General features: G+C 38.3%; 1 protein-coding gene across 1 annotated transcript in view; it reads left to right on the forward strand.

Annotated features, from left to right (window-relative positions):
- Window positions 1-1,602: 1,602 nt before the first annotated feature.
- The window catches only part of LOC122807194 (aldehyde oxidase 1-like), a 784,671-nt gene continuing 762,670 nt past the window's right edge, over window positions 1,603-23,603 (forward strand). Inside the window, exon 1 of the mRNA XM_044078244.1 lies at window positions 1,603-1,754. Within this exon, the coding sequence (XP_043934179.1) occupies window positions 1,701-1,754 (54 nt within the window). The 5' untranslated portion in view covers window positions 1,603-1,700. The remainder of the gene's footprint in view (window positions 1,755-23,603) is intronic.

A 23,603-nucleotide genomic window follows, 5' to 3' on the forward strand; every position in this document is an offset into this window, starting at 1 on the left:
AAAAACCTTTAGCAGTAGTAAAACTGGTCACATCTTTGATATTTCTTTCTATGCCAACTGTCAGTCAGATTGGGTAATTGATTTAGCCACATGTCATTGTTCAGCATTCTATGTAGGGCAAACTTCACGTCCGGTGAAGTTTCAGATGGGTGAACATTTTTGTGACATTAGACATAAGAAAAACACGAATGCCTTATACAAACATACATTAATACATCCAGCTGCTTCTTTCAACTTTGTTATTATTGACAGAATAACAGAACATAGATCCAGTAAAGCTGGCTGTCATCACATTTTGAACCAGAAAGAGAAAAACTGGATTATTAAATTAGGGGAATTATTTCCCCCAGGACTAAACAAGCATCTTTAATTGGATCATGTGATTTTGATTATAAGCTATATATGGGGAATGTTTGATACTAACACATTTACACTGAGGAAGGCATTGTAGTTTTTTGCCGAAACCGGTGTGTTGTATGTATCTCTATCCTATGGTTATGTAGCTTTTTACTACTAGCCTAATAAAGTACATTGGTGCTACAGCTGCTGGTCTCTCTTTTTCATTTTGCATTCTGCCTTGGTTTCAGTCCTTGTAGCTGCCATACTTGCAGAATCCCTTGTTGTTTATAGCTGACACTACCTCACATTGTCAGTGTGAATAGTGTATATTTGTCATGGTGTACATGTGTTGTGTGTATGTGTGTGTGTGTGTGTGTGTGTGTGTGTGTGTGTGTGTGTGTGTGTGTGTGTGTGTGAGATAAGGGATATTCCTAGGGGAAGGGTTTTTGGTAGGGTAATGTTTTGGGCTGCAACTAAGGGCAGGGGTGGCACATATGACTAAGGTGAGACAGGGTGTGAAGCCTTTATGCAAAATGTCTCCTCATCTGCAGAAAGCAGCCAGTCACCATACATTTTAGTCAGCCCTAGTCTTCCTTTGACTGTGTGATTACCACTCTGCCTGGTTTATTAGGGTCATATGTCTCTGCACCTTTATATAGTCATTCTTGGAGCCGTGCCAGGGAACCACATTGACTTTGCCAATATAAAATAAATACTTACTGCTTATGTTAAGACAAAGTTATAAAATGTTATGTATGTAGATCATTAACTGAATAAAATGACTAGAATGACACAACAATTAAGCCTCTGCCAGAGTGCAAACACACACTTAAATCTGCAAATTATTTTGAGTTCTAAATTAAGTGTATCATCATTTAATGGGTGCCTAATTTGATGCCTTTTAACTAATTATTGTTTTGCTTTCACTAACTGTGGAAGTAAAAGTTGAGAGCTTTTACACACACATACACACACACACACATACAGACGCACCTGTGCGCACGCACACACACACACACACACACACACACACACACACACACACACACACACACACACACACACACACACACCAAAAACACATGCAGATATACATATACTTGCTCAAGACTGTGCGTGTGTGCACACACACTGGCACTTGTACTGCAAGAATGTTTGCATGAGGTAACTTGGTAATTCGAATCTGTTGCTTTAAATCTGAAGCATGCTTTGGAAGCCTACCAAGTTTTTGTTACTTAGCTGTAGCTAGCTCACATAAACCATTCTTCCAGTCAGTCAAACTCTTTTGAGAAACCGTCTGTTCAGCAAGTTGTGTGTTCTTCTGAGAAAAGAAACTCTGGAATTCAAAGCAGAAAGAAAACATGACTCCTGCTCAAAATGCAGACAAACTAATATTTTTCGTAAATGGTAGAAAGGTACGTTTTCTTGAAATCTCTTTTAAAAAGAAGAACTGCTTGGCCTGTAAATTTTAATTTATTTAAAATGCATAATGCTTCTGTGTAAGGCAACAGAATTTCCTGAAAAGCACTTCTGTGACATACTTTCTCAGATATAAAGATAATTACTTACTTACAGGGCAAACATGCTGCATTCATTGAATCAGCACATGCCTAGACTTTGAAATAGATTGTATCTGATATTTTGAGCCAACATATTTTATTAGTGAGTATTGAGTGCATTCTCATTTCAAAACCTTCACTTTCTCCCTAGTTACTACCACATGTGAATCATTGCTAAATGTAACAGTGAAATTCTGCATACTATAACTTACCTGATAAGTTTTATTTACAGTGTGAATCTATATCAATCTCCTGTATCCACCTACTAGTACTTCCTGTTAGGAAGGCTCGGAGAACCTACATTAGTATTATATTCTAAATGGTTAAACACAATATTAAATAACATAGATTGTTTTTTCTCTTTTTCCTTCCCATATTTAGAGTGAGATTTCTTTCTCAATTGTGTCATATCTCTTCTTGTTATATTCTGATTCGCACTGGGGCCTTATGCCTTGTACTTGTGCTGGACTTATTCCGAGAAAGTGGCCAGCAAAGGCTAGAGAATCCCAAGATATGCATATTTCACTAAGGTAATACTTTGTGTTGCTGGTAAACTTCATCCTTTTTTCTTGGGTTTGATACCCCTATTGTTCACCAGCATATTATGAAAATCTGAGAAAATCCCTTAACACAGTAGTGTACTATGATTGTCCCTGAAAACAGTCAGAATTGACAAGCAGAACTTACTTGTGTAACAGAATAATTAGTTAATTGTATCAAGTCTCCTGCCTCAGAGGCTACCAAAAGGCTGTTGCTGGTATAATAAGGGTATATCGAAAGTACCCTGAAGTATATACACAGGTACAGATGTGTGAGGCTTGAAAGCTATTGCTTTCGATGAAGAGTACCTCTCTACTCTCCTGGATTTTCAGGGATTTCCTTGATATTAGATAAAATATTCTAACACTCCAGAAGCCTTTCTGTATCCTCAGTTACATTGAAATATCACTCTCCAATGTGGCACCAGCCATCTGGAAACCCAACCCAAATAATACAACGAGCCAAGTTTTCATTTTTCAGGAATGCTGTCTTGGAGCACCTTACCAGCTCATCTCTATGCCACTGTGTTGATTACAATCTTCCATAGACATTTTTTTCCATTTCTCTTACCTCCCAATTCGATGTTCTCACCATTGTTTCTAAATAAACATATATCCCTATTACACACTACCTTCCTCCTTCACAGACTTTTACTGCCTATGAATGTTACTTGTTTAAGGTTCCTTTCTTCATGTCCTTCCTTCTTCTCTCAACAATCAGTGATATATTGTTTGAGGCCCAGTACTTACTCATTGTTCTGTGTTAATGTGTGTATATTTATGTTTATGTTTATATATATATATATATATATATATATATATATATATATATATATATATATATACATTTCAGTATGTTTGAAAGCATCTTTCTCTTTTATATTGTAAGTCATGTATTTGTTATTAAAATAGTGCTTTGCTCACTGGGCCTCCACTAAAAAGAGGTTACTTGTGCCTAGTCACACTTTCCTGTAAACAAAAAAATGGAATAATTAAATCAATCAATAAATAAATACTAATGTAAATATAAATCATGAATAAATATTGTTATGAATAGTCATCACACCTCTCTCCCAAATTATCATTCTGTTGTCATAACTAGTCCATAATGAATTTGAATCTATTAAATATGTTTCATGGCATGTGTGAACTTTGGGTGAAGATAGATGAAGGCTGCCAGCCTAGCCAGATAGAATTTTGGAGATAATTCTTTCATCTGTAAATATTAATGTAAACCACAGGCTTGTTGTCTTAAATGGTAAAAAATAGTGTTACATGTGGAACTGGGCAAAAATGCAACAACAGTGCACTGTGCTGACCAAGTAAAGCATGTTGTGACCCTTTGATGTAAACACGGCTCCAGCCAGTCTAGATGAAGGAATTATTGCTATTGTTTTAAAGCCAGAGTTAATGGCCAGAATTTGCATGCATAAATGTCCTTAATGGCTTTGCAGGGGAGAAAAGTTCCACATTAAAATACACAGTACATATAAATATACAGTACATGTAACAAACAATATGCAGTGTACACGTGATATACATCATACAGTAGATTCAGTACACATACAATAATTCAATGCTGTGGAACAACATGATAATACATTCTATGCAGTTGGTGCAGTTGTTAATAGAAAGGGCATGGTGAAAACTCTGAGCACAGTGATAGGTTAGACTAACTAGGGTAAAGGTATTTACAGTAGAATAATTGCAAGTTGGGATATAACTAGTTAGGATAATTAAGTACCCATGTGAGTAGCTTAGGTTCCTGTTACACACTCTGAATAATTAAGCACTTATACCAGCTTCTCTAACAGACCCAAAGCCCACCTGTAATACAATAAATGCTCATTAACTAAACCTTTCTATCTACTACAAAAATATATCGGTCTGTTTTAAAGAAGCATTATTATTTAGACTATGTACAAAATGCTCTATTTATATCAATGGTATTTACTTTTATGCCTGTTCAATTTAGTGACAATTTGACATATCATATGGCAAGAACTTCCACACTATGTAATATTCACATGCGTAGATATATACTATTGATTTTGATTAAACTTGACCCAGAAGTAACTGAAAATGAAACCTACAAGCTGAGCAAAATCTGCTGTACCCAAATTTATACAGTATATGTTGTAGAAATACATGGTCTCACCAGCAGAAAATGTTAATGTACAGATTTTACCACCACTCATACAGAAAGTCGAAACATAGTTCAAACTATATACATTCAAAACGGTGTAGATACTGCAGCTTAGCATTGAATTTCCACTGCTATTTTCAACAAACACAGAAGATCCTTGCATCCATCTGAGCTAACACCTCTTTGGCAAATGGGACCTCAGTTTAACATATCATGTGAAGGGTGGCAGATTCAGGAGTGTATAGCTCTCTTGTGCTGTACTGCAATGCCATTAATGGGAAATTAACCCAAGTGCCGTGGGTAGTGAACAGACTACCATTACATGGTGGATTTGCCTGGAGAGCATACAGAGGGGTTATAAGTAAAACTGATGATACCTTTAAGAGATGTCTTCAAAGTATAGGACTTTTCCAGTAGAGAGGGAAGAATTTAATGGATGAGGGTATGGGTAAAAGGGGCTGACATGACGTTGCTTCACGTAGCATATCTAGACACTCACAACAGTAGACATGCAGAACTTTGAGATTTAACAGATCTCTAAGTACAGCTGACTGTTTCTCTTTGACAGGAATTACTTAATTTGATTGGAGCAAAATTCCAGGATGCCACCCCAATATGTAATTCAATTTGCTGGAGTAATACAGATCACTTAAAGGTGTCTCTGAGGTATACACCCTAGAAATGCAGGGGGGATACACAGCTGAGGCTGAAACTGTTGGTTGGCTTGTGATAGTGTGGGGTGTCCTCTTCATAATGCCAAAACAAAAACAAATGGCTTAGAAATGGATATATAGTGGTCTAGATAGCTAATAAATAAATAATGTGGGGGGTTCACAACTTTATTCCATGACACCTCACATTTGGACCTGTACTTTTATTTTATTTTTATTGGACTGCTATCTTTACTGTAATCTATTTCATGGAGGTTTTCTCCCTGGGCCTCCACTGAAAACTGGCTGTCTGGGCCCAGTGGACTTCCCCGGTAATCAAACTGGAAATAAATAAATAAATATTATGCATAGCCCCAAAAAAAAAATCAGTGCTAGACAAAGCTAACAAGCTGATGAAGCACATGACAATTGTTTTGTAGCAGAGAGTGATAATCAAAAGGATGACAAGCATGACATAGTATGATCACGAATACCATGTGTATTAGAGCATAGCTGCATGGTCTCAAGTACATTTATTATTTATTTATGCAGTTATTGACACTTGATTATAGAATATAATGTATAATCTCAGTTATCCAGTCAAAGGACAGACGGACCCTCATGTTTAATATCCCCTATAACAAAATGAGAATGTAACCCTTGTATTGAAAAGAGAAGTTATGATCTAGACAATGACAGGTAGTACAGTATTAAGAAATAGTTATATTGCAGCACAGTGGTGCAGCGGTTGGTTTTGCCTCACAGCAAGAGGTTCTCCCGTTTGATTATCAGCTGGAGAGCCTTCTGTGTGGAGTCTGCATGTCCTCCCCGTGGTTGAGTGATGTTTAAAGACATGCAGGTAGGTGCGTGCATGAATGGGGGTCCTTCCCTGAAGGTTGGGCATTGGGCTGGCAACTTGGCACCGTAAAATTCCACTGCCAATCATTAGCAGACTGGAGTTCTGCTGTGGCGACCCCTAACCAGGAAAAGCCGAAAGACATTGCTTTTGCTATATTGCAGCACTGACCAGCATTATTTTAGAGAACAGATTTCCAGTGTGTGCTGCGTATCTTCAGTAATGTCAGTAATACAGGGTTATCACATGTCCCACTTTATGCAGGACAGCCACTGCATGGGCAGTTGTGTCCTGTGCAAAAACATCAAAAATGTCAAATATCAGAATCAGAAATACTTTACTGATCCCGCAAGAATTTGCTGAGAATGAGAATTTTAGGACAGAAATGTTTCTACATTTCCTTCAATACATGCATAAATCCATTATCATGTCTTTGTAACACGTAAATATTATATGAAACGGCATAAATAAATCAAATTCTAAAAAAAAAAAAAAAAAAAAAGAGCTTTTATTTTAGCAGTAAACTGAAGTCCAGTCCTTTGCACTGGTTGTTGGTGTGGTTTGTCCTACAAAATTTCACACTTTCATACAAAAATCCCACTTTGGCAACAGGAGATGAGGCAGCCCTACACTGACACTATATAAATGTGCAAAAGCAGTATATGAAGTCAGGATACAACACACATACAAGGAAAATTATCTACCTTGTGTTGATTAGCCATGAAAGGCAAGGTATTAGAGTATGAGGTAGTGAAGAGGGTAGAATACTACTTGTGTCACTGCTGTGACATTGCCTTCTTCTGGGTAACTTGGAACAGCAACAACAGTTGGAAAAGTGTCATCTAAGGATTGTCAGACAGGGAATTAGCCACTCAGGCAATACAGACAGAATGATGACAAAAGAAAACACACTATCATTTCAGTTACTCGTCTACAGATAACAGTGGGATCAAGTACAAATAATGCATACAGTCGTAAGGTAGAAAGAGAAATAAAACTGCTTAAGAGCATATCATACAGTGCATAGGTTCATAGGTTCATACTAGGCTATCTGCCCTAGGGCATTTATAAGCCTAGCCAGAGTGTGTGTGGCTTTCACCACCCCTTAGGATGAGAATACTATACCCATTAGTTTGCTGTGCCTCTGTCCAGCAGTGATACAGAGATGATTCCCGGGGTAAACCTACGATCTCCCATCCACTCGTCAAGATTTCTCTTGAACAGAGTCAGTGAGGGGCTCTGCCTCACATGGACTGGGATTCTGTTCCATAGTGTAGGGAGTCTCTGGGTGATGAATCTGTCCCTCCAGCATGTCCTATTTATATCCGTGTTGAGGTTTAAGTCTCTTGCTCTCGTGGCTCTGGTGGATTTGGATTTTTGAGGTGGAGCATGTCCATTAATTCCGGGTTGGACATGGCCTTGTATGTCAGGCACAGATCACCTCTGAGCAGATGGTATGCGACTGAATAGAGCTGGAGTTTCTTCAGTCGGGCATCGTATGACATATGTTTGAGCCCCTTTATCCTTTTGGTGAGGAACTTCTGGGATCTTTCCAACTGCTGCAGGTGTCGGGTAAGGTACATTCCGAATGGGGTGTTGTACTCAATCATTGGTCTGATAAGTGAAGAGTACAGGGGTACAATGACCTCTCCTGATCTGGATGTGAATCCCTTCATGATCAGGTGGGCAATGTAGAAGGTCTTCCTAACCACTTTGGCAATGTGAGTGTCAAAAGAGAGGTTACTGTCAACTTGGGTCCCCAGGTCCCTGATAACTTCTTCCGTGTTTAATGGATTACCACCTATGTGGTAATTAGGGGTTACCTTGTTTTTCCCAAAGGGTATGACTATACATTTTTTGGCATTTAGCTTAAGGCCATGGCTCTGGCACCAGTTATCCATTTCTATGAGACCTTTCTGGAGGATGTCTTTGTCTGATGGAGTGTCAATTATGGTGCCCAGTTTGCAGTCATCTGCAGATTTTGTCAGCCACAATCCCCCTATGTTTGCCTGCACTTCAGAAAAATAAATGCCGAAGAAGAGGGGGCCCAGGACTGAGCCCTGTGGGACACCGCACGTGACCGGCTTAGAGTCTGACATGGCACCAGCAACTCTAACCCTGTGTGTTCTGTCCTTGAGCCAGTTTGCAACCCATCTTGTGACATATGGGTTTACATCTAAGCTGGTGAGCTTTTCTATGATGCCCGAGTGGGGTATTGTGTCGAACGCTTTTGCTAGGTCAAGGTAGGCTGTGTGAACTGCCTTACCCTCATCAATGGCCTTAGTGACTGTTTTGAAAAAGTCGACCAAGTTCAAGAGGCAGGATCTGCCCTTGACAAAGCCAAATTGGGTAGGATCCAGTGTCTGTAGGTCCCCAATGTCTTTATTTATGAGTTCCATTATGATCCTCTCCATAGCTTTGCAGGCAAGGCTCGTCAAGCTCCAGGGTCCGTAGAAGCACCGCCTTTGTGGAGTGGGACCACAGTTGCCGTACGCCATTCTTTGGGTATGTATCCTGTAGTAAGGCTAAGATTAAACAGCAGCCTTATGTGTGGGTTTAGTTCCTCATTGAGTTCGTGTAGCACACAGCCGGGGACACCGTCCGGTCCCATTGATGCTGTGTTTTTTGCTTTAGAGAGAGCAGCTCTCACCTGGGCATCTGAGATGTTTGGGAGGCTAGACTCTGGTGGGATAGATATTTCTCCTTTTGGGGGGGAGGGAGAAATTTGCACTGAACCTGTCTGCCAGTATGTTGGCAATGTCTGTGGGTTCAGTGATTTTTTTATCATTTTGGACTAATTCTGAGCATATCTGGGAGTTTCCACCCAGGTTTCTAACATATCTAAAGAAGGCTTTATGATTGTCTTTTGTGTCATTAGCGATTTTTCTCTCAAAGTTGGCCTTGGATGATTTTATGAGTGATCGTAGTTTTTTGCTAGTATTGATCAGAGATGCCTTCCCATTTAGGGATTTTGCTCATTCATGTAGTAGCTTTCTCCTCTTGTTGTAGAGTTTGTTTATGGCTGGAGTCCACCAGACCAGGCGCCTGCCTTTGGTGGAAAGGGTCTTGATTTTATTAGGGATTGCTTGATCCATACATTCCTGGAGGTGCTCGTAGAAGGCATTTGTAAGGGTTTCAGCAGCGTGGGTTGTGGTTTCCACTGGCTCGGGGGCCTTGAAGGATACCACTCCAGTCTTAAGAAGTGTGAAGTTTGCTTTTGAGAAGTTCTTCACTGTGGTCTTTTTTGCTGGGGGGGGCGGCGGGATGTGGGTCTCCAGTGAGATTAATTTATGGTCTGATCTCACCAATGAGGGATATACTTCGGGTGGAGCATTTTGTCCCCATGTTTGTGATGATCAGGTCTAGTATATTTTCTCCTCTTGTGGGAATGGTGACTAGTTGTTCCATAGCATTTGAGTTTATGAACTCAAGGAACCTTTGGGCTAGGGTGTTGGGGCTTGAGTAATGTTCCCAGTCTATGTTTGGGTAGTTGAAGTCACCCAATATGATGGTGTTTGGAGAGACATTCATACTCTCCAGTGTCTTCAGGAAGGCTGTGTGGGTTTCCTGAGTTTGAGAAGGTGGTCTGTAGCATGTTACAAACTGTAGGGCAGTTTTTCCTATGGTTAATTGCACCTGGATGGTCTCTGATGCTTCGTGCATTGCCACTAACCTGGAGGTGTGGGTATCCTTTCTGAATATGGATACTCCCCCTCCTTTTGTGGTTCGGTCCGGATTTTGGGGCCGGAACGCATGATATGAGGTATAACCTGATAGTGCTGGGGTGCTCTCAGGAGCCTTGAACCAGGTTTCAGTCACAGCACAGACATCGATGTTCTCCATACTGAGGAGGGCTTTGAGGGCGTGCATCTTGAGGTTTAGACTTCTGGCATTGAGCAGTATTACCCTTAGTTTTTCTCCATTTTTGTTTTCTAGGGCAGTAGGTTTATCATTTGAGCCTTGCCTAAAAAAGGCACTATGGGGGTGGCAAGAGCCTTTGCCAATATCCGGAAGCCCAGGGGTGACAGGTGCAAGCCATCCCTTGCGAAGCAGCGTGGCTTGTCAAGCATGTCATCCCAGGCAGACAGACATTGGATCCCCTTAGTGCAACCAATAAATCACCAACATGTAGTATGTAGCATGTAGTATGTATAGCAGGAAATGCACGAGAGCAGCACAATATAAAATATGAAATTAAAGGAATGGATGAGTGTGACTCATACCTCTCAACTGTCCAGATTTTTGCAGAATGCTCAAATTTTCATCTGATGTTTCTGGTCTGTTCTTCATAAAATTTGCAGTTTTCCTCCAAATCAGTGAAGATCAAAGTCACTAAATAATGACATATATTTGAGCTCAGACTTCTTAACCTTCAGAAAATGCACAATAACACAAACAACTGTTTCTACTACTGTTTGAAACTTGCATCTTTTAGATACGTTCTACAGAAGCTAGGGCATTTGTCTCATAAAATCATTGTAGATAGCTAGCATTTTGAATTCAGCACAAAATAAAACATGAAGTGAAATTAACTGAAAACTCTGTTTACCAATGTTTTAACTTTGCACTGCTCAGATGCTTTCCTGCAGGGTATTAGCAAGTCAGATCATAACATTCCTGAAAAGCTAGTTTCTCTGAGGATAAAAAGGACAGTTGAAACTAATGAATGACTGAGGGCTGTTATGAGTGCAACTGCAATTTGAGAAGGAATCTGCCTAACACCTCTGAAGGTTCCTGTAAGCACCCTCCCCCATCCCCTGCAGGCAAAGTTGGGACATGCCCAGAAAGCCAGACTGAAAATGTAAACAAAGATCAGAATCAAAACAAAAAATCCCTGGGATTGTCCCTTTAAGTACGAGTGAGCAGATATAGCAGAAAGTACTAGCAGAGTATTTAAATCAATGTATACAGATATAAAGTAATACAGAGGAGTAATTAAAGAAGGTGAGACTAGTGGTAGAAGGGAGATTTAGGTTATAGGAAGTGCAGATTTTGCATGACAAGGAAACCCTAGCAGCTTTTAGAAAATGTCTATGCAAATGGCACAAAGAAGCTCTATCAGCTTCCAAGACAACAACATTAAAAATAAAACTAGTCATAAGATACCATTCGTAAGGAATATCAGCAACAATTTGATCACCAGGCCAAAAGGGATATGTCATGAGGCTAATAAATGAAGACAACTCCACAGAAACTATACTCCCACATACACAACCTATGATGAAAGAAGGAGAATCCATCCTAGAAGTATGAAGTGCATTGGGTAAATGAATTCAGAAAAAGCAGCAGACTCAGAAAGGAGTTTCAAGGCTATTTTAGTCTAATGATCATGTCAGCCTTGTCAATACCTACCCTTAGGCTTTACTTTCTCAAGGACAATGAGGGCTGTTAGAGGTCCTGTCCATTTATCCTATGTTAGTTTGAAGGAAGATATCGAATTTCATTTCATAACCTGCACAAGAAGTTTATGCCAGAGAAGAAGGAGGCACTGCGTGATGAATCTATCTGTTAATTACATTTTCTTTATCAATTGATGAAGGTTCAGATTTGTGGTCCTAGTTTTAGTTGCACTGTTTAAACCACTGAAATACAGGAGGTCAAGAGCCACTAGATCTCTAATGGCACACTGAGGCACAGACCCCCATACAGTACACAGTACAGGAACATGGCTTCCGGCCTGTTGAAGTAGTTACAGTTTTTAAGGGCAGCAATGTTTTTGACCATGAACCTACAGGGCTTTTTGAGTCTGCTGATAAGTCAAGTGTGTTGCATTCCAAAGGGAGTATTATATTCTATAATTAGTCTGATCAGTGTTGAATATCATTGAATGCAAACATATTTGGATCTAGATGGAATACGTTTAGTTATTAGTTGTGGTAAGTAAAAGGATTTCCTGACTACAGTGCCATGTGATAATCAAAGGAGCAACAACAATCACCCCAAGTGCTCAGACTTCTGACTAGCCTTTCGTTTAGTAAGGGAGTGTTATTTATATCATATGTTAAGGTAAATATCTGTTTTCCAAAAGAAACACTGCTACACATTTTAGTGTTTTAAGTTAAACTCATTATCCATGCATCAGGTATTAACTAGAGTAAGCTCTTTCTGAAGGTAAGATATATCTTGGGGAAAGTTGACAACTGCACACAATTTGTAGTCATCTGCAAATTTAGTTAACCAGAGGTCCTGGATATCAGTTCTGAGATCATATAAGTAGATGCATAACAGGACAGGACACAGTACAGACCCCTGGGTGACTATCAGTTACCGTAGTAGTATTTTAAGAAACATCTGCCACACAAACTGTTTTTTTTTTTCTTTCAGGCATTTGACTATCCATCTTATCAGATAAGGATTTATGTTTATGATAGACAAATTCCTTACAATTCTGGCATAAGATATGGTATTAAATACTTTGGCTAGATTGAGATAAGCTATATGAACAGCATGACCACTGTTGACAACTTGTGTGACCCTTTTGAAGAAGTTACCTAGATTTAATAGGCATAATCTCCTGTCTGATAAAGACAAATGCTTGTGGGTTAAACCTAATTGGACTCTTGATATCATAATTAATGATCTATCAAGCTAAGGAGCACTTCCATACTTGATCTCATACCCATAGGTTAATTTGTCTATAATGTCCAGGGTTCATGGTAGGGAGTTCCTTGTGTGCTTATTAACTACCCAGGTATATTATCAAGACCCATGGAGGTAATGTTTTGATCTGTGATAACATGTTAAAATGACAGGGATTATAAGGGAGTCTGGGATGAGTAATGCTTGACTAGGAGTTTAGGTGGTGAAGTTTTTAGTGAATTTATTTGCTAGTGCATCTGCAGTATCATTGGGGTCATAGTGTGGGGCCCATTAGGGAAAGTTGAGAGAGATGTTGGGTGTTATTTCTTCACTTTGTAGTATAGCTAAAGAAGTGCTTTTTGTTATCTTTTTGCTTCAGAAGCTAATCACCACCGTGGGGCTCCTTACTGATCCTTCTAGTGCTTTTCAGGTTCTTAGTGATATTTTCATACTATCCTCATTCTGAGAAGTTCTAGACTTACTGTACAATTTAAGGATTTTCTCTTGTTATAATGTTTATTTACATCAGTTAGTGTGAATTTTCATAGGTTCATAGGTGTGTACTAGGCTAATGGCCCTGGGGCCTTTACAAGCCTAGCCCATAGGATTACCCTGGCATCGTGTCACCCGACCTTAGTTCCCAGTGCCTCTGTCGAGTAGAGCCACTGGAGTTATCCTCGGGGTGATTTTTCTATTTCCCATCCACTCATCATGATTTCTCTTGAAGAGGGCCAGTGAGGTGCTCTGCTTGACATGTATGGGAAGTCTATTCCATAGCATGGGCATTCTCTGGGTTATGAACCTGTCCCTCCAGCATGTTCTGTTGATTGTGGTAATGAGGTTGGGGTCTCTGGAGCATGTGATGTGGAGGGATTGGGATTGCTTTAGATGTAGCATTTCTAACAGAGCTGGGCCAGTCATGGCTTTGTAAGTCAAGCAGAGATCGCCTCTAAGTAGGCAATATGAGACAGAGAATAGTTAGAGCTTTCTTAGTCTGTCCCTTTACTCTCTCTTCTCATGCTACAATATGTAATTATGCTAAAGATGATAGTATTTAGATAGTCTAGGTAGTTGTTTTCTTTAATCTAGTTTTTTTTTTTTCAATTTTTTTAGTTCTTTTCTGGTCTCTCTTATTATTTATCAGGTTCTTCTTTGTGTTGATGTTTAATAGAATAGAATTTTTTTTTTTTTCCAGTGCTTTTTTTTTGTAATAGAAGATGCATTGGTTGAAGTGTTACAAGTCTAACTTGTGTTTTGTACTTATTGTTTGTGCTCATTATAAATCTCTTATGTCCATATTGTGGTTTTTTCTCCGGCCCTGCTGAAAATGGAAATATATCCAGTCAGACTAGCCCGGTTAACAAATGCAAAATAAATAAAATAAAAATAAATAAAATAAAATATAGGACAAATGTTTAAGGCCTAGGATCATCTTTGTGAGGTACTTTTGAGGCCTCTCCAGTTGTTACAAGTGTTTAGTGAGGTACATGCCAAATGGGGTATTGTACTCAATGATTGGCCTAATGAGGGAAGAGTAGAGGGAGCCAATGACCTCTTCCTTCCTGGATGCAAAACCCTTAGTAATGAGATGTGACACATAGAAGGACTTTCTGACCACAGTGGCAATGTGGTGATAAAAAGAGAGGTTGCTATCAACCTGTGTTCCCAGACATCTTATAACACCTTCTGTGTTCAGTGGACTACCATCGATGTGGTAATTCATGGGAACTGGGTTTTTCCTAAAGGGGATGACGACACATTTTTTGGCATTGAGCTTAAAGCCATGGTTCTGACACCAGTCGTTGGCCTCATTGAGGCCTTTCTGTAAGATATCAACATCACTTGGGGAGTTAATAATAGCTCTCAACTTGCAGTCATCTGCAAACTTTGTCAGCCAGATCCCCTTCATGTTGGCCTGGACTTCAGAGAAGTAGATACTAAACAGGAGGGGACCCCAGACCAAACCCTGTGGGACTCCACTCATGACTGGTCAGCAGTCTGACTCGGAGTCAGCTACCTTCACACTGTGGGCTCTACCTGTGAGCCAGTTTGCAACCCACCTAGTGATATAGGGGTTGATGCCTAGCCTAGTGAGTTTTTCTATGATTCCTGAGTGGGGAATGGTATCAAAGGCCTTGGACAGGTCAAGGTAGGCTGTATGAACTACCTTGCCTCCATCCACAGCTTTGGTGACTAACTCAAAGAAGTTGACCGAGTTGAGCAGGCATGATCTACCCTTCACAAAACCAAACTGTGTGGGATCCGGAGTTTAGAGATTCCCTATATCCTTGTTTATTACGTCTATAATGATGCGTTCCATAGCTTTGCATATCAGACTCGTCAGGCTAATGGGGGATAGTTCTCAGTGTCTGTAGTTGCTCCTCCTTTGTGGAGAGGGATGACTGTAGCAGTGTACCATTTGGTAGGGACAAAGCCTGATGTATGACTGTGAATGAACAGGGCACACAGGAAAGGTGCCAGTTCACTCTGTAGTTCATGTAGAACACAGCCAGGGATATTGTCAGGTCCCATAGAAGCTGTATTTGTGGCCTTGTACAGTGCTGTTTTAACCTGTGCAGCAGTAATACTGGGTGTCCGGCAATCTAGTGGTATTATGACTGGTCCCTTGGGGGGGTAAAGTTGGCACCGAATTTGTTTTATATATATATATATATATATATATATATATATATATATATATATATATATATATGTATATTGGCAATATCTGTTGGCTTAGTATAGGAGGTACCATTGTGCAGGAGCTCAGAGCAAATCTGGGTATTGCCGTGGAGATTCTTTACATAACTATAGAAGGCCTTCTGTTTTTCTTTACTAACTGCTGCAATTTTCCATTGTATTTCTGTTGTTGGGATAGTTAGATCTATAAATTTGTCTAAGTGGACATAAAATTCCTTAGTGAAGTTGGCTGCTGTGTCAGGCTCAGTGCTGGTGATGTTGTCATGGGTAACTCTAGACATTTTATCATGAAATTGAGTAAAGCTTGCCTTTCTGAACTGCTTAAATGTAGATGTTTGACTACAGTGGCAGTGTTTTTTAGAGTAAATATCAGAAGTTTGTGGTGCAAATCAACTTAAGAGACATTAGGGGGTGGAACAGATAGAAGCAATATTTTCTGAGGATCATATCAAGTATATTTTTGCTTGTAGTGGATTTCTTAACTATATTATCCAGGTAATTCCTATATTATAAAATCCAAAAATTTCTGAGCATGCCCTATCTTGGAATTATAGGTGTTACAGGCTATGAAGGAGTAATTGAAATCAACTAGGATTATGGAGGTGTTACTTATAGGAATTTTGGTTGAAACTTTCAGGAATCTAATGATCATCTGGGAACATGGAGGGGGTTCTGTAGCGTTCTCTAAGTTGGATACTTGTCTTACCCATGGTAAACTAAAGCTACAGAAGCTCAATCCGTGCATCTCTGGGTATCAGTCTGGAGGAGATGTGGTCCCTAATAAATATGGAGACACCACCACATTTTCCACCAAATATGAATGCATGGTAACATAAAACCCAGGTATGGAGGCAATGCTTTTTTTTTACATTTAAACCAAACATCTGTGACTACACATACTTTTGGTTGTTTTTGTATACCCTGTACTTTGGATTTTTGTATTACAAATAATTGGACATGTTACAGATACAGGAAGACCTCATGACTGGACAATTTGTTTTTGACACTCGTGGCACTGAGAAGAACCACCTCAACGTAGTTCAATTTAGGGTTAGATGAATTTGTTAAGTTGGTATGTCTTTTAAGTGGTCTTTTCCCAAAACAGGCACTGTGGGGCAGCAAAGGCTTTTACCAGTATACAGAAACCTTTGAACAACATATGCAGACCTTCCCTTGCAAACAAGTAGACATGTCAGTTGTCTCCTCCAAGGATGATACATACTGGAACCTCCTGGAATGACACCAGCTATTAAGTTAATTGTTAAAGCCAGTTTTCTTCTCTTTATACCCACACATCATTCTTGGTGATGGAAGGATTCCACTCAAGACCACAGTCTTATCTGCATCCATTATATGAAAAGAAAGATCAGACATGTCTCACTGCATTTCTGTTAATGGTTTAGCATCCCAGGAATTCACTCTCACATGGAACACTACCATGTTATAGTCATACCTTCATCTTCCCTGAAACTTGAATGTGCAATACTCTATGCAATATTTTTGCTTTACATGTACTTATTAATACAAAAATTCAAGTTTGTGCAATATCTGCTTGTGCAATACCCTAAATGGTACACCAGGATGGTGTCTGAGCAGGATGACTTCTTGCTGGAATGCGAGAACATTTATTCTATGTTCCGTCTGCGGGGATATCCTAAAACATTTATAGAGGAAATCAGGCAAGAGGTTATTACCAAAAGAGAAACAGGTCATTTTCAGCCACTACTTGGGGAAGGGAGTATGCATGTTATTTCTAATAATAACAACAATGAAAATAAGATGGGCAACATCTCTTTCCTCTTTACTTTCTGCATGGATTTTAAGGCTATTAAGAACATTTTTGTAAAAAATTGGAGGGTACTTATGGAAGATCAGGAACTTATTAAACTGGTCGGGGAAAAGCCTAGGTTCACTTATAGAAGAGGCCAGAATTTAAAAAACCTCCTGGAGAGGCCTAAATTAAAATCCAACAGGATGACATTAGGAATGAGTAAATGCGGCTGCTGTTCATATTGTAAACACATTTTCTTGGGTCCCAGAGTGCACATGGCTGGGAGAGATTACGTGATAAATGGCAGATTCAATTGTAATTCGAAAGGAGTAGTCTATGTGGCAACTTGCAGGCACTGTCCTGCATTTTACATCGGTAAGACCGATAGGCCACTCAAGAAAAGGATCTATGAGCATCTATATGCCATTGAGAATGGGGACATGAATAATGCCCTTGCAAAACATGTATGTCAAAATCCTGATCACTCCTTTTGTTTCACTATTGTACAACAAGTACAACCACACATTAGGGGGGGTCCCTGGCAATTACAATTGGAAGAACAGGAAGTTTTTTGGCAGATTCGTACTGCTTCATATACTTTTCCAGGATTAAATGAGGTCGTGTCTATAAAATGTGTTTTAAAATTAAAGGCACTTAAAAGATAGGATGGATGTTGAATAGGACTTAAATGTTGTCATGATGATAATAGGAGACAGAACAATCAACAAGTAGAGTCAGAAGCGGTTTTTATAACTCAACATTTTTTATAATTGAGCCCTTTTAAATGGTTATGCATACATATATGTGTGTGTATATATATATATATATATATATATATATATATATATATATATATATATATATATATGGTTTTAGGTATTCTTATATACACATTTTTCATGCATTTACATAGTTATAGGGGCTTGGTAGACTTGCTTTCGCTTTTGGCACGTTTTGTAAGAGGCATTTATAATAATGTACGCACACACATACACACATATATGCATATATTTGTTTATATACTAATAAATGCACACATGAGGATTAACATATGCATATATGTGTTGTTTCTCTGCTTCCAATATATAATATATAATGAATTGGGTTTTATTTAGTGGGTTTATAGATATGGGGTTAAACTGAAATTAACCGAGAAGACACAATAATGAAATGCAATTTTTTATATATATCGCATTTTATAAACGTTGTATTTTATAGTTGCATATCTTATACATAAACGTCAATGTCCCATATTTAAGGAAATAAATTTAAGCAGTATATATTATAAGCATATATTTTAATATACTTGCTTTTATCATTGTTTTTATACTACTTTTTTCTAACATTATTTTAGGGTAATTCTGAATATATATAACTATGGTTGGTCACACATATATATATATATACATATAAGAGCATGTTTAGAGAGAAACATACATTTTTCTACAAAGTGGCACTTTAGGGTGAATAATGGGTTGTTGTGTGGTTTTTCTATATGCATTTTATATGCATCTAATTATATGCATCATTTTTATGCAGTTTTTTGAATATCATAATATGTTCTTATATTATTATTAATATTATTATTATTCATTTTCTTGTTTTTATCTGAGTTTAACATGAGGATATGATGTCATAATCAATTAAATAATTAAGTAATTTGTATATCAATTAGAACACTGCTATGTATTTAATGGGTGTTCTTGTGGTTTTTTACTGTCTGATGAAGGTGGAGGGATTGCCTCTACCGAAAGCGCTTACACAGTATTAAAGTGTTGTCTTTGGTGTCCTAAGTCTGCCGGCTGGATTCGTTATTGCTACTTTTTGGTTTTTGGTCTAGTTTTTCAGCGTTTTGATACATTTTTATAAATGCAATGTCTGTAAGTGTCCTACTATTACTAAATAGTAACTGCATGTATGTATGTTTCTTGCACTGGGAATGAAGCAACATAATTTTGTTTAGATACACTATGTGCAGATCTAAGTGACAATAAATTTTACTTTGTGACTTGACTTAGACTACCTGCCTCAGGAATGGGTTTTGCAGGCCCTTGTAATGTCTATGATTCTGGCACCTAAAAGGCTGCTGACAGTAACACTGTCTTTGTTTAACTTGGTGAGATGGGAATCAGGGAATCTGTATGCCTAACAAATGAGTCGCCAATCACTAAAACATTTTCATTAGTTCATTTATTTATAAATACTTGACTGGGAGCAAATTGGCTGTAGATGACATACATTTTCATGGAGTAGATGAGCAGAGAGACTCTTCTTACAGTTCTAGAAGGCTTTGGCAACAATTTCTTTATGGCGTTAGTGTATGACATTTTTGTGTGTTCTGTCTGAGAATGTGGTAGTGATTGAGGTGAGGATGTGACTATGTGATGGTCAGTGGGTATTATTATTTGTGAGAGCTGTCCCTCCATGTTAGCTAGGTATTTTCATCTCTCACTGGCAGGGTTTTCTGTGTTAAGTAAGAATGCATTATCAGTGAGCATAAGAAAGTTAATACACTGCCTAAGGATACCAAGTGCTAAGAGGCTGGTAAGAAATCAAGCTTGCTAGTCTTCCATATTATCCAGTGCCTTGAATGTTATTGGGCTAAGTGCACAATGAGGCTAAGGGAGGGCTTGGGGAGTACTACCAGGATAGTATCTATGGTGTCAACAGAGTGACACTCAGCATGCTGATGCTTCCACGGTTAGAATGAAATAAGAGCAGCCAAGAGAAGATAAGCATAAGGTAACGCTGGCCTAGGCACACTTGAGACACTTGTCAATTAGGGGAACAAACAGTTTGGGACTATTGACTAAAGAGAAAAAATTAAAAATGAGTTGCCTACCCACTATTCATCTACAGCTATAGTGGTGCTGCACGAACACAGCTCACTAGCACCTCTCTGCATTAATTAGTGAAAAATTGTCTCAAGTGTAATACACACATATACCAGAAGACTATAAGCATTCTAGAGTATAGAACAATGGGGATATTCACAAATGTGGGAAGTACACAAGATAAAAATTCTAGAGTATAGAACAATGGGGATATTCACAAATGTGGGAAGTACACAAGATAAACATTCTAGATTATAGAACAATGGGGATATTCACAACTGTGGGAAGTACACAAGTATTTTACTCCTATTGCATTGCTTAAAAGTGCTGGAGAAGGTGACTAATAAATGAAAAAACTGCTGTTACACTGCAAAAAAATGCTGGAGTGAGTGACAGATAATGATTACACAGAGTAGTAGAAAGTTAGATGGAGGAGGAGAAGTTTGGATTCAGATTAGAATGGACTGCATCTAACCCAACATTCACTGTGAGACTGATAGTGAAGAAACAGCTGATGACTGAGTCCAACTGAACATTCATAAACTTGAAGAAAGCATATAACAAGGTCCAAAGAAAGCTGATGCAGGCAGCCGTGTGGTACTTACAGCCCCAGAAATGGATCCAATTACACTAGTATGAACAGTGCTCAAACTCATAAAAGGGTTTCCAGTGGGAGTGACTGTGAATGAAGGTTCAGCTTTGAGTCCACTGTTGTTCATACTGTGATGGACTACATCAGTAAACAGGTTGGAGGGGACAGCTGTTCTATCAAACTGCTACAAAAACACGAACTTTAACCAAAAGTGAATCCGCTTAGGCTGAACGCTTTACAACTCGCTTTTATTAAAATAAAATGAAGCGTTAAAAATTAAATTACGCTTTTCGTCCTGAAACAATAATCGGACTTCTTCAGACTAACTGACAAACATCTGACTAATAGTAAGAAGTTGTTTAAATAACACATTTTCACACCATGAAAATGTCCTATGCAAATTATGTTGGCATTAGAAGAAGATTGAGAACAATGCCTTCAGAAAATGATAGGAGACTGAAATGTAAAACTGAAGGCTTATGGATTTAGTCTAAGTACAGACAAGACAGTGCTTGTGGCAACAAATATGGCAAATCAGAATTGAGATAGAAGGGAAAATAGTGGATCTTCAAGCATCTTGGTAGTGTAGTTGAGGTGAAGAGAAGTCTGAATGAGGAGGTCAAAGCTAGAATCACAGGGGCTGCAGCCAAATGGCATAGAGTGTCAGGGTGGTGTGTGATAAAAGAATGACAAAGAAGCTAAAAAAATAAAGTGCACATAGCAGTAGTTTGACCAGTGTATTTGTATGGCATAAAAACTGGTCAGTGGAGTCAGAACAACTGAGAAAGCTTGAGATGATGGAGACCAAGTACCTGAGACAGGTAACAGGAGACATACTTTATAACATATGAAAGAATGAGGACATTAGAGATGAAGCCAGAGTAGCTCCAAATGTTAGAGATGGTCAAGGAGAACACATTACTGTGGTTTGACCACATGTGCAGGAAAGCAGAAAGCAGTTTGATAAAGTAGATTTGGAAGAGGAAGAAAGCAAGAGGAGATGAGAATGTCCAGCCAAAAGATGGGTGTTTTGCATAAGAGAAGACCTGCAATAGTTGTAAGTGATGGTTGAAGAAGGCAGAAGAGTGGTCCTGAGCCGAGAGAGATGGTAACAGTTGATGGGACATCTTGATGCCATGTAAAATGGGAGAAAGGGAATTGATGATGATGATGAATTTGTCCCTATCCTTTTCAGCCATTTCAGCATTCTTTTTAAACTGTAAACTAGCTCTACTGACTGAACATATCTTAAAACTAAATTAACTGAATGAAAACAATTTGCATTATATCCATCTCAAACAATACATTTATGTAAATTCACATACATGCTTTTGCCTTTGTTCAGGTTATGAATGAAGAGTCTTGCTCAACCAGCCTAAATGGTTAAAAAATGTAAAGAAATTATTAATTCAGTTAAAGATGGTCCTGGAGCAAAGACCTGCTCTTTAAAAAACACAGTTTTGTGAATCACAACTGCTTTTCAATATTTCCATCCATTTATTTATTTGTCTGTGTTTACCAGGAAAGTCCTACTGGGCAATAGCCATTTTCAGAAGAGGCCTGGGGTGAAAAGTTCCATTGCCTACATTGCATTAAAATATTGCATTTAAATATGTATTTTCTTGTTCTTAATACCCTGAGCAGTGATAATCCCCATCCCAGAATGTGTCAGGTCTTCTGATGTCAGGTATCAATTAATTATATAAAGCATGTAGTAAATGTTAATGCTATGCTAAAATATATATACACATATATTTGTCTAGACATCTACATGTATCTGTACATAACAGCCCCCTTTTTTGGACCCATGTTAAAGCTCATTTTTGAGGTGGAGCAGGAGACTGGAGGAACCATGTTAACACCCATTCCTGACTTTTGGGATAAGATTTGTTCTAAAGTTTTCACTGAGGCAGGTGTTAGTAAATTATGAGTTATATCTATATCTATGGCTATTTATGTCTATCTATATCTATCTATCTATGTATATGTATTATACATGGGGTTTCATGTATTTCAAGTAATGTCAGTTGGTCTAAACTTATTTTATTCATGTGGTCTAAGTAAATTTAGCCTAAACACATTTTATCTAATCCATTTACTGTAAGTTTGGATTTAAGTATTATACAGATGTTTGTTTCATAGAGTAATGTATTTTTTAAACATACATTTAGATTTTTATATTATTTCAAGTGAATGTTGGGCTAGACTTACACAGCTATAGGTATGCTGAAATGTCGGTGTTCTTTATGAGGTCTCATACAATGTTTTTTAGGAGTTTGCTGTTTTCACCACTGTTGTGCATTCCTGCAGCTCGAATATTTAATTAGTGGGGGTGTGAAGGGTGCAGGGGCAAATTTTTTTTAATGTTTTGAGTTTTAGATTAAATGAGTACAGATGTATTCAATTTAGATGGAGTGATGTTAGATGAATCAACATAACCCTACGCATACACATATACACAATACCTATATCTGTTTGTATATCTATTTGCCTGTCAAATCTGTGACTGTGCATATGTGTATGCATATATCTATATATTCGCAAACACAAGGTTTCACTTACTTTCAGGACAATGACTGAGCAAATACCTGCATATGCTCATCTTCCAATATTACACTTCTCAGGCTTCTGCTACTAACACTGCAACACCCTGAACAACATCAGATATTTCTGAGTAAATATGTAAAAATATATAGAAGCTACTTAACAAAGCAATCCTCACTATTCATTTTAATCCTGTTTATATTTTTTGCACCTTAGTAGAGAAAGTGTAGACAGTGAACTTTTCTATTTTTACATTCCTTATATGCGGACCCGTATAATAACTGGCTGCAAATAATAAAATAAGACTCAGCCATGTTCTAATTTGCATGTGACCTGACTTCACAACTCTCACATTTTTGACCCCAAAATGTAGAACACTGCCATTTACAATATGAAACAGCCACTAATAACTTCTGCTAAGGAACTCACAACATGTTTATCTACTGTTCCTTTGTACTTTTAGTGTTTATTAACAAATTAATATGATTATGTAT

This window comes from Protopterus annectens, chromosome 7.part0 (assembly GCF_019279795.1).
Source record: "Protopterus annectens isolate FY-2018-M chromosome 7.part0, PAN1.0, whole genome shotgun sequence".
Taxonomy (NCBI): Eukaryota; Metazoa; Chordata; order Ceratodontiformes; family Protopteridae; genus Protopterus; species Protopterus annectens.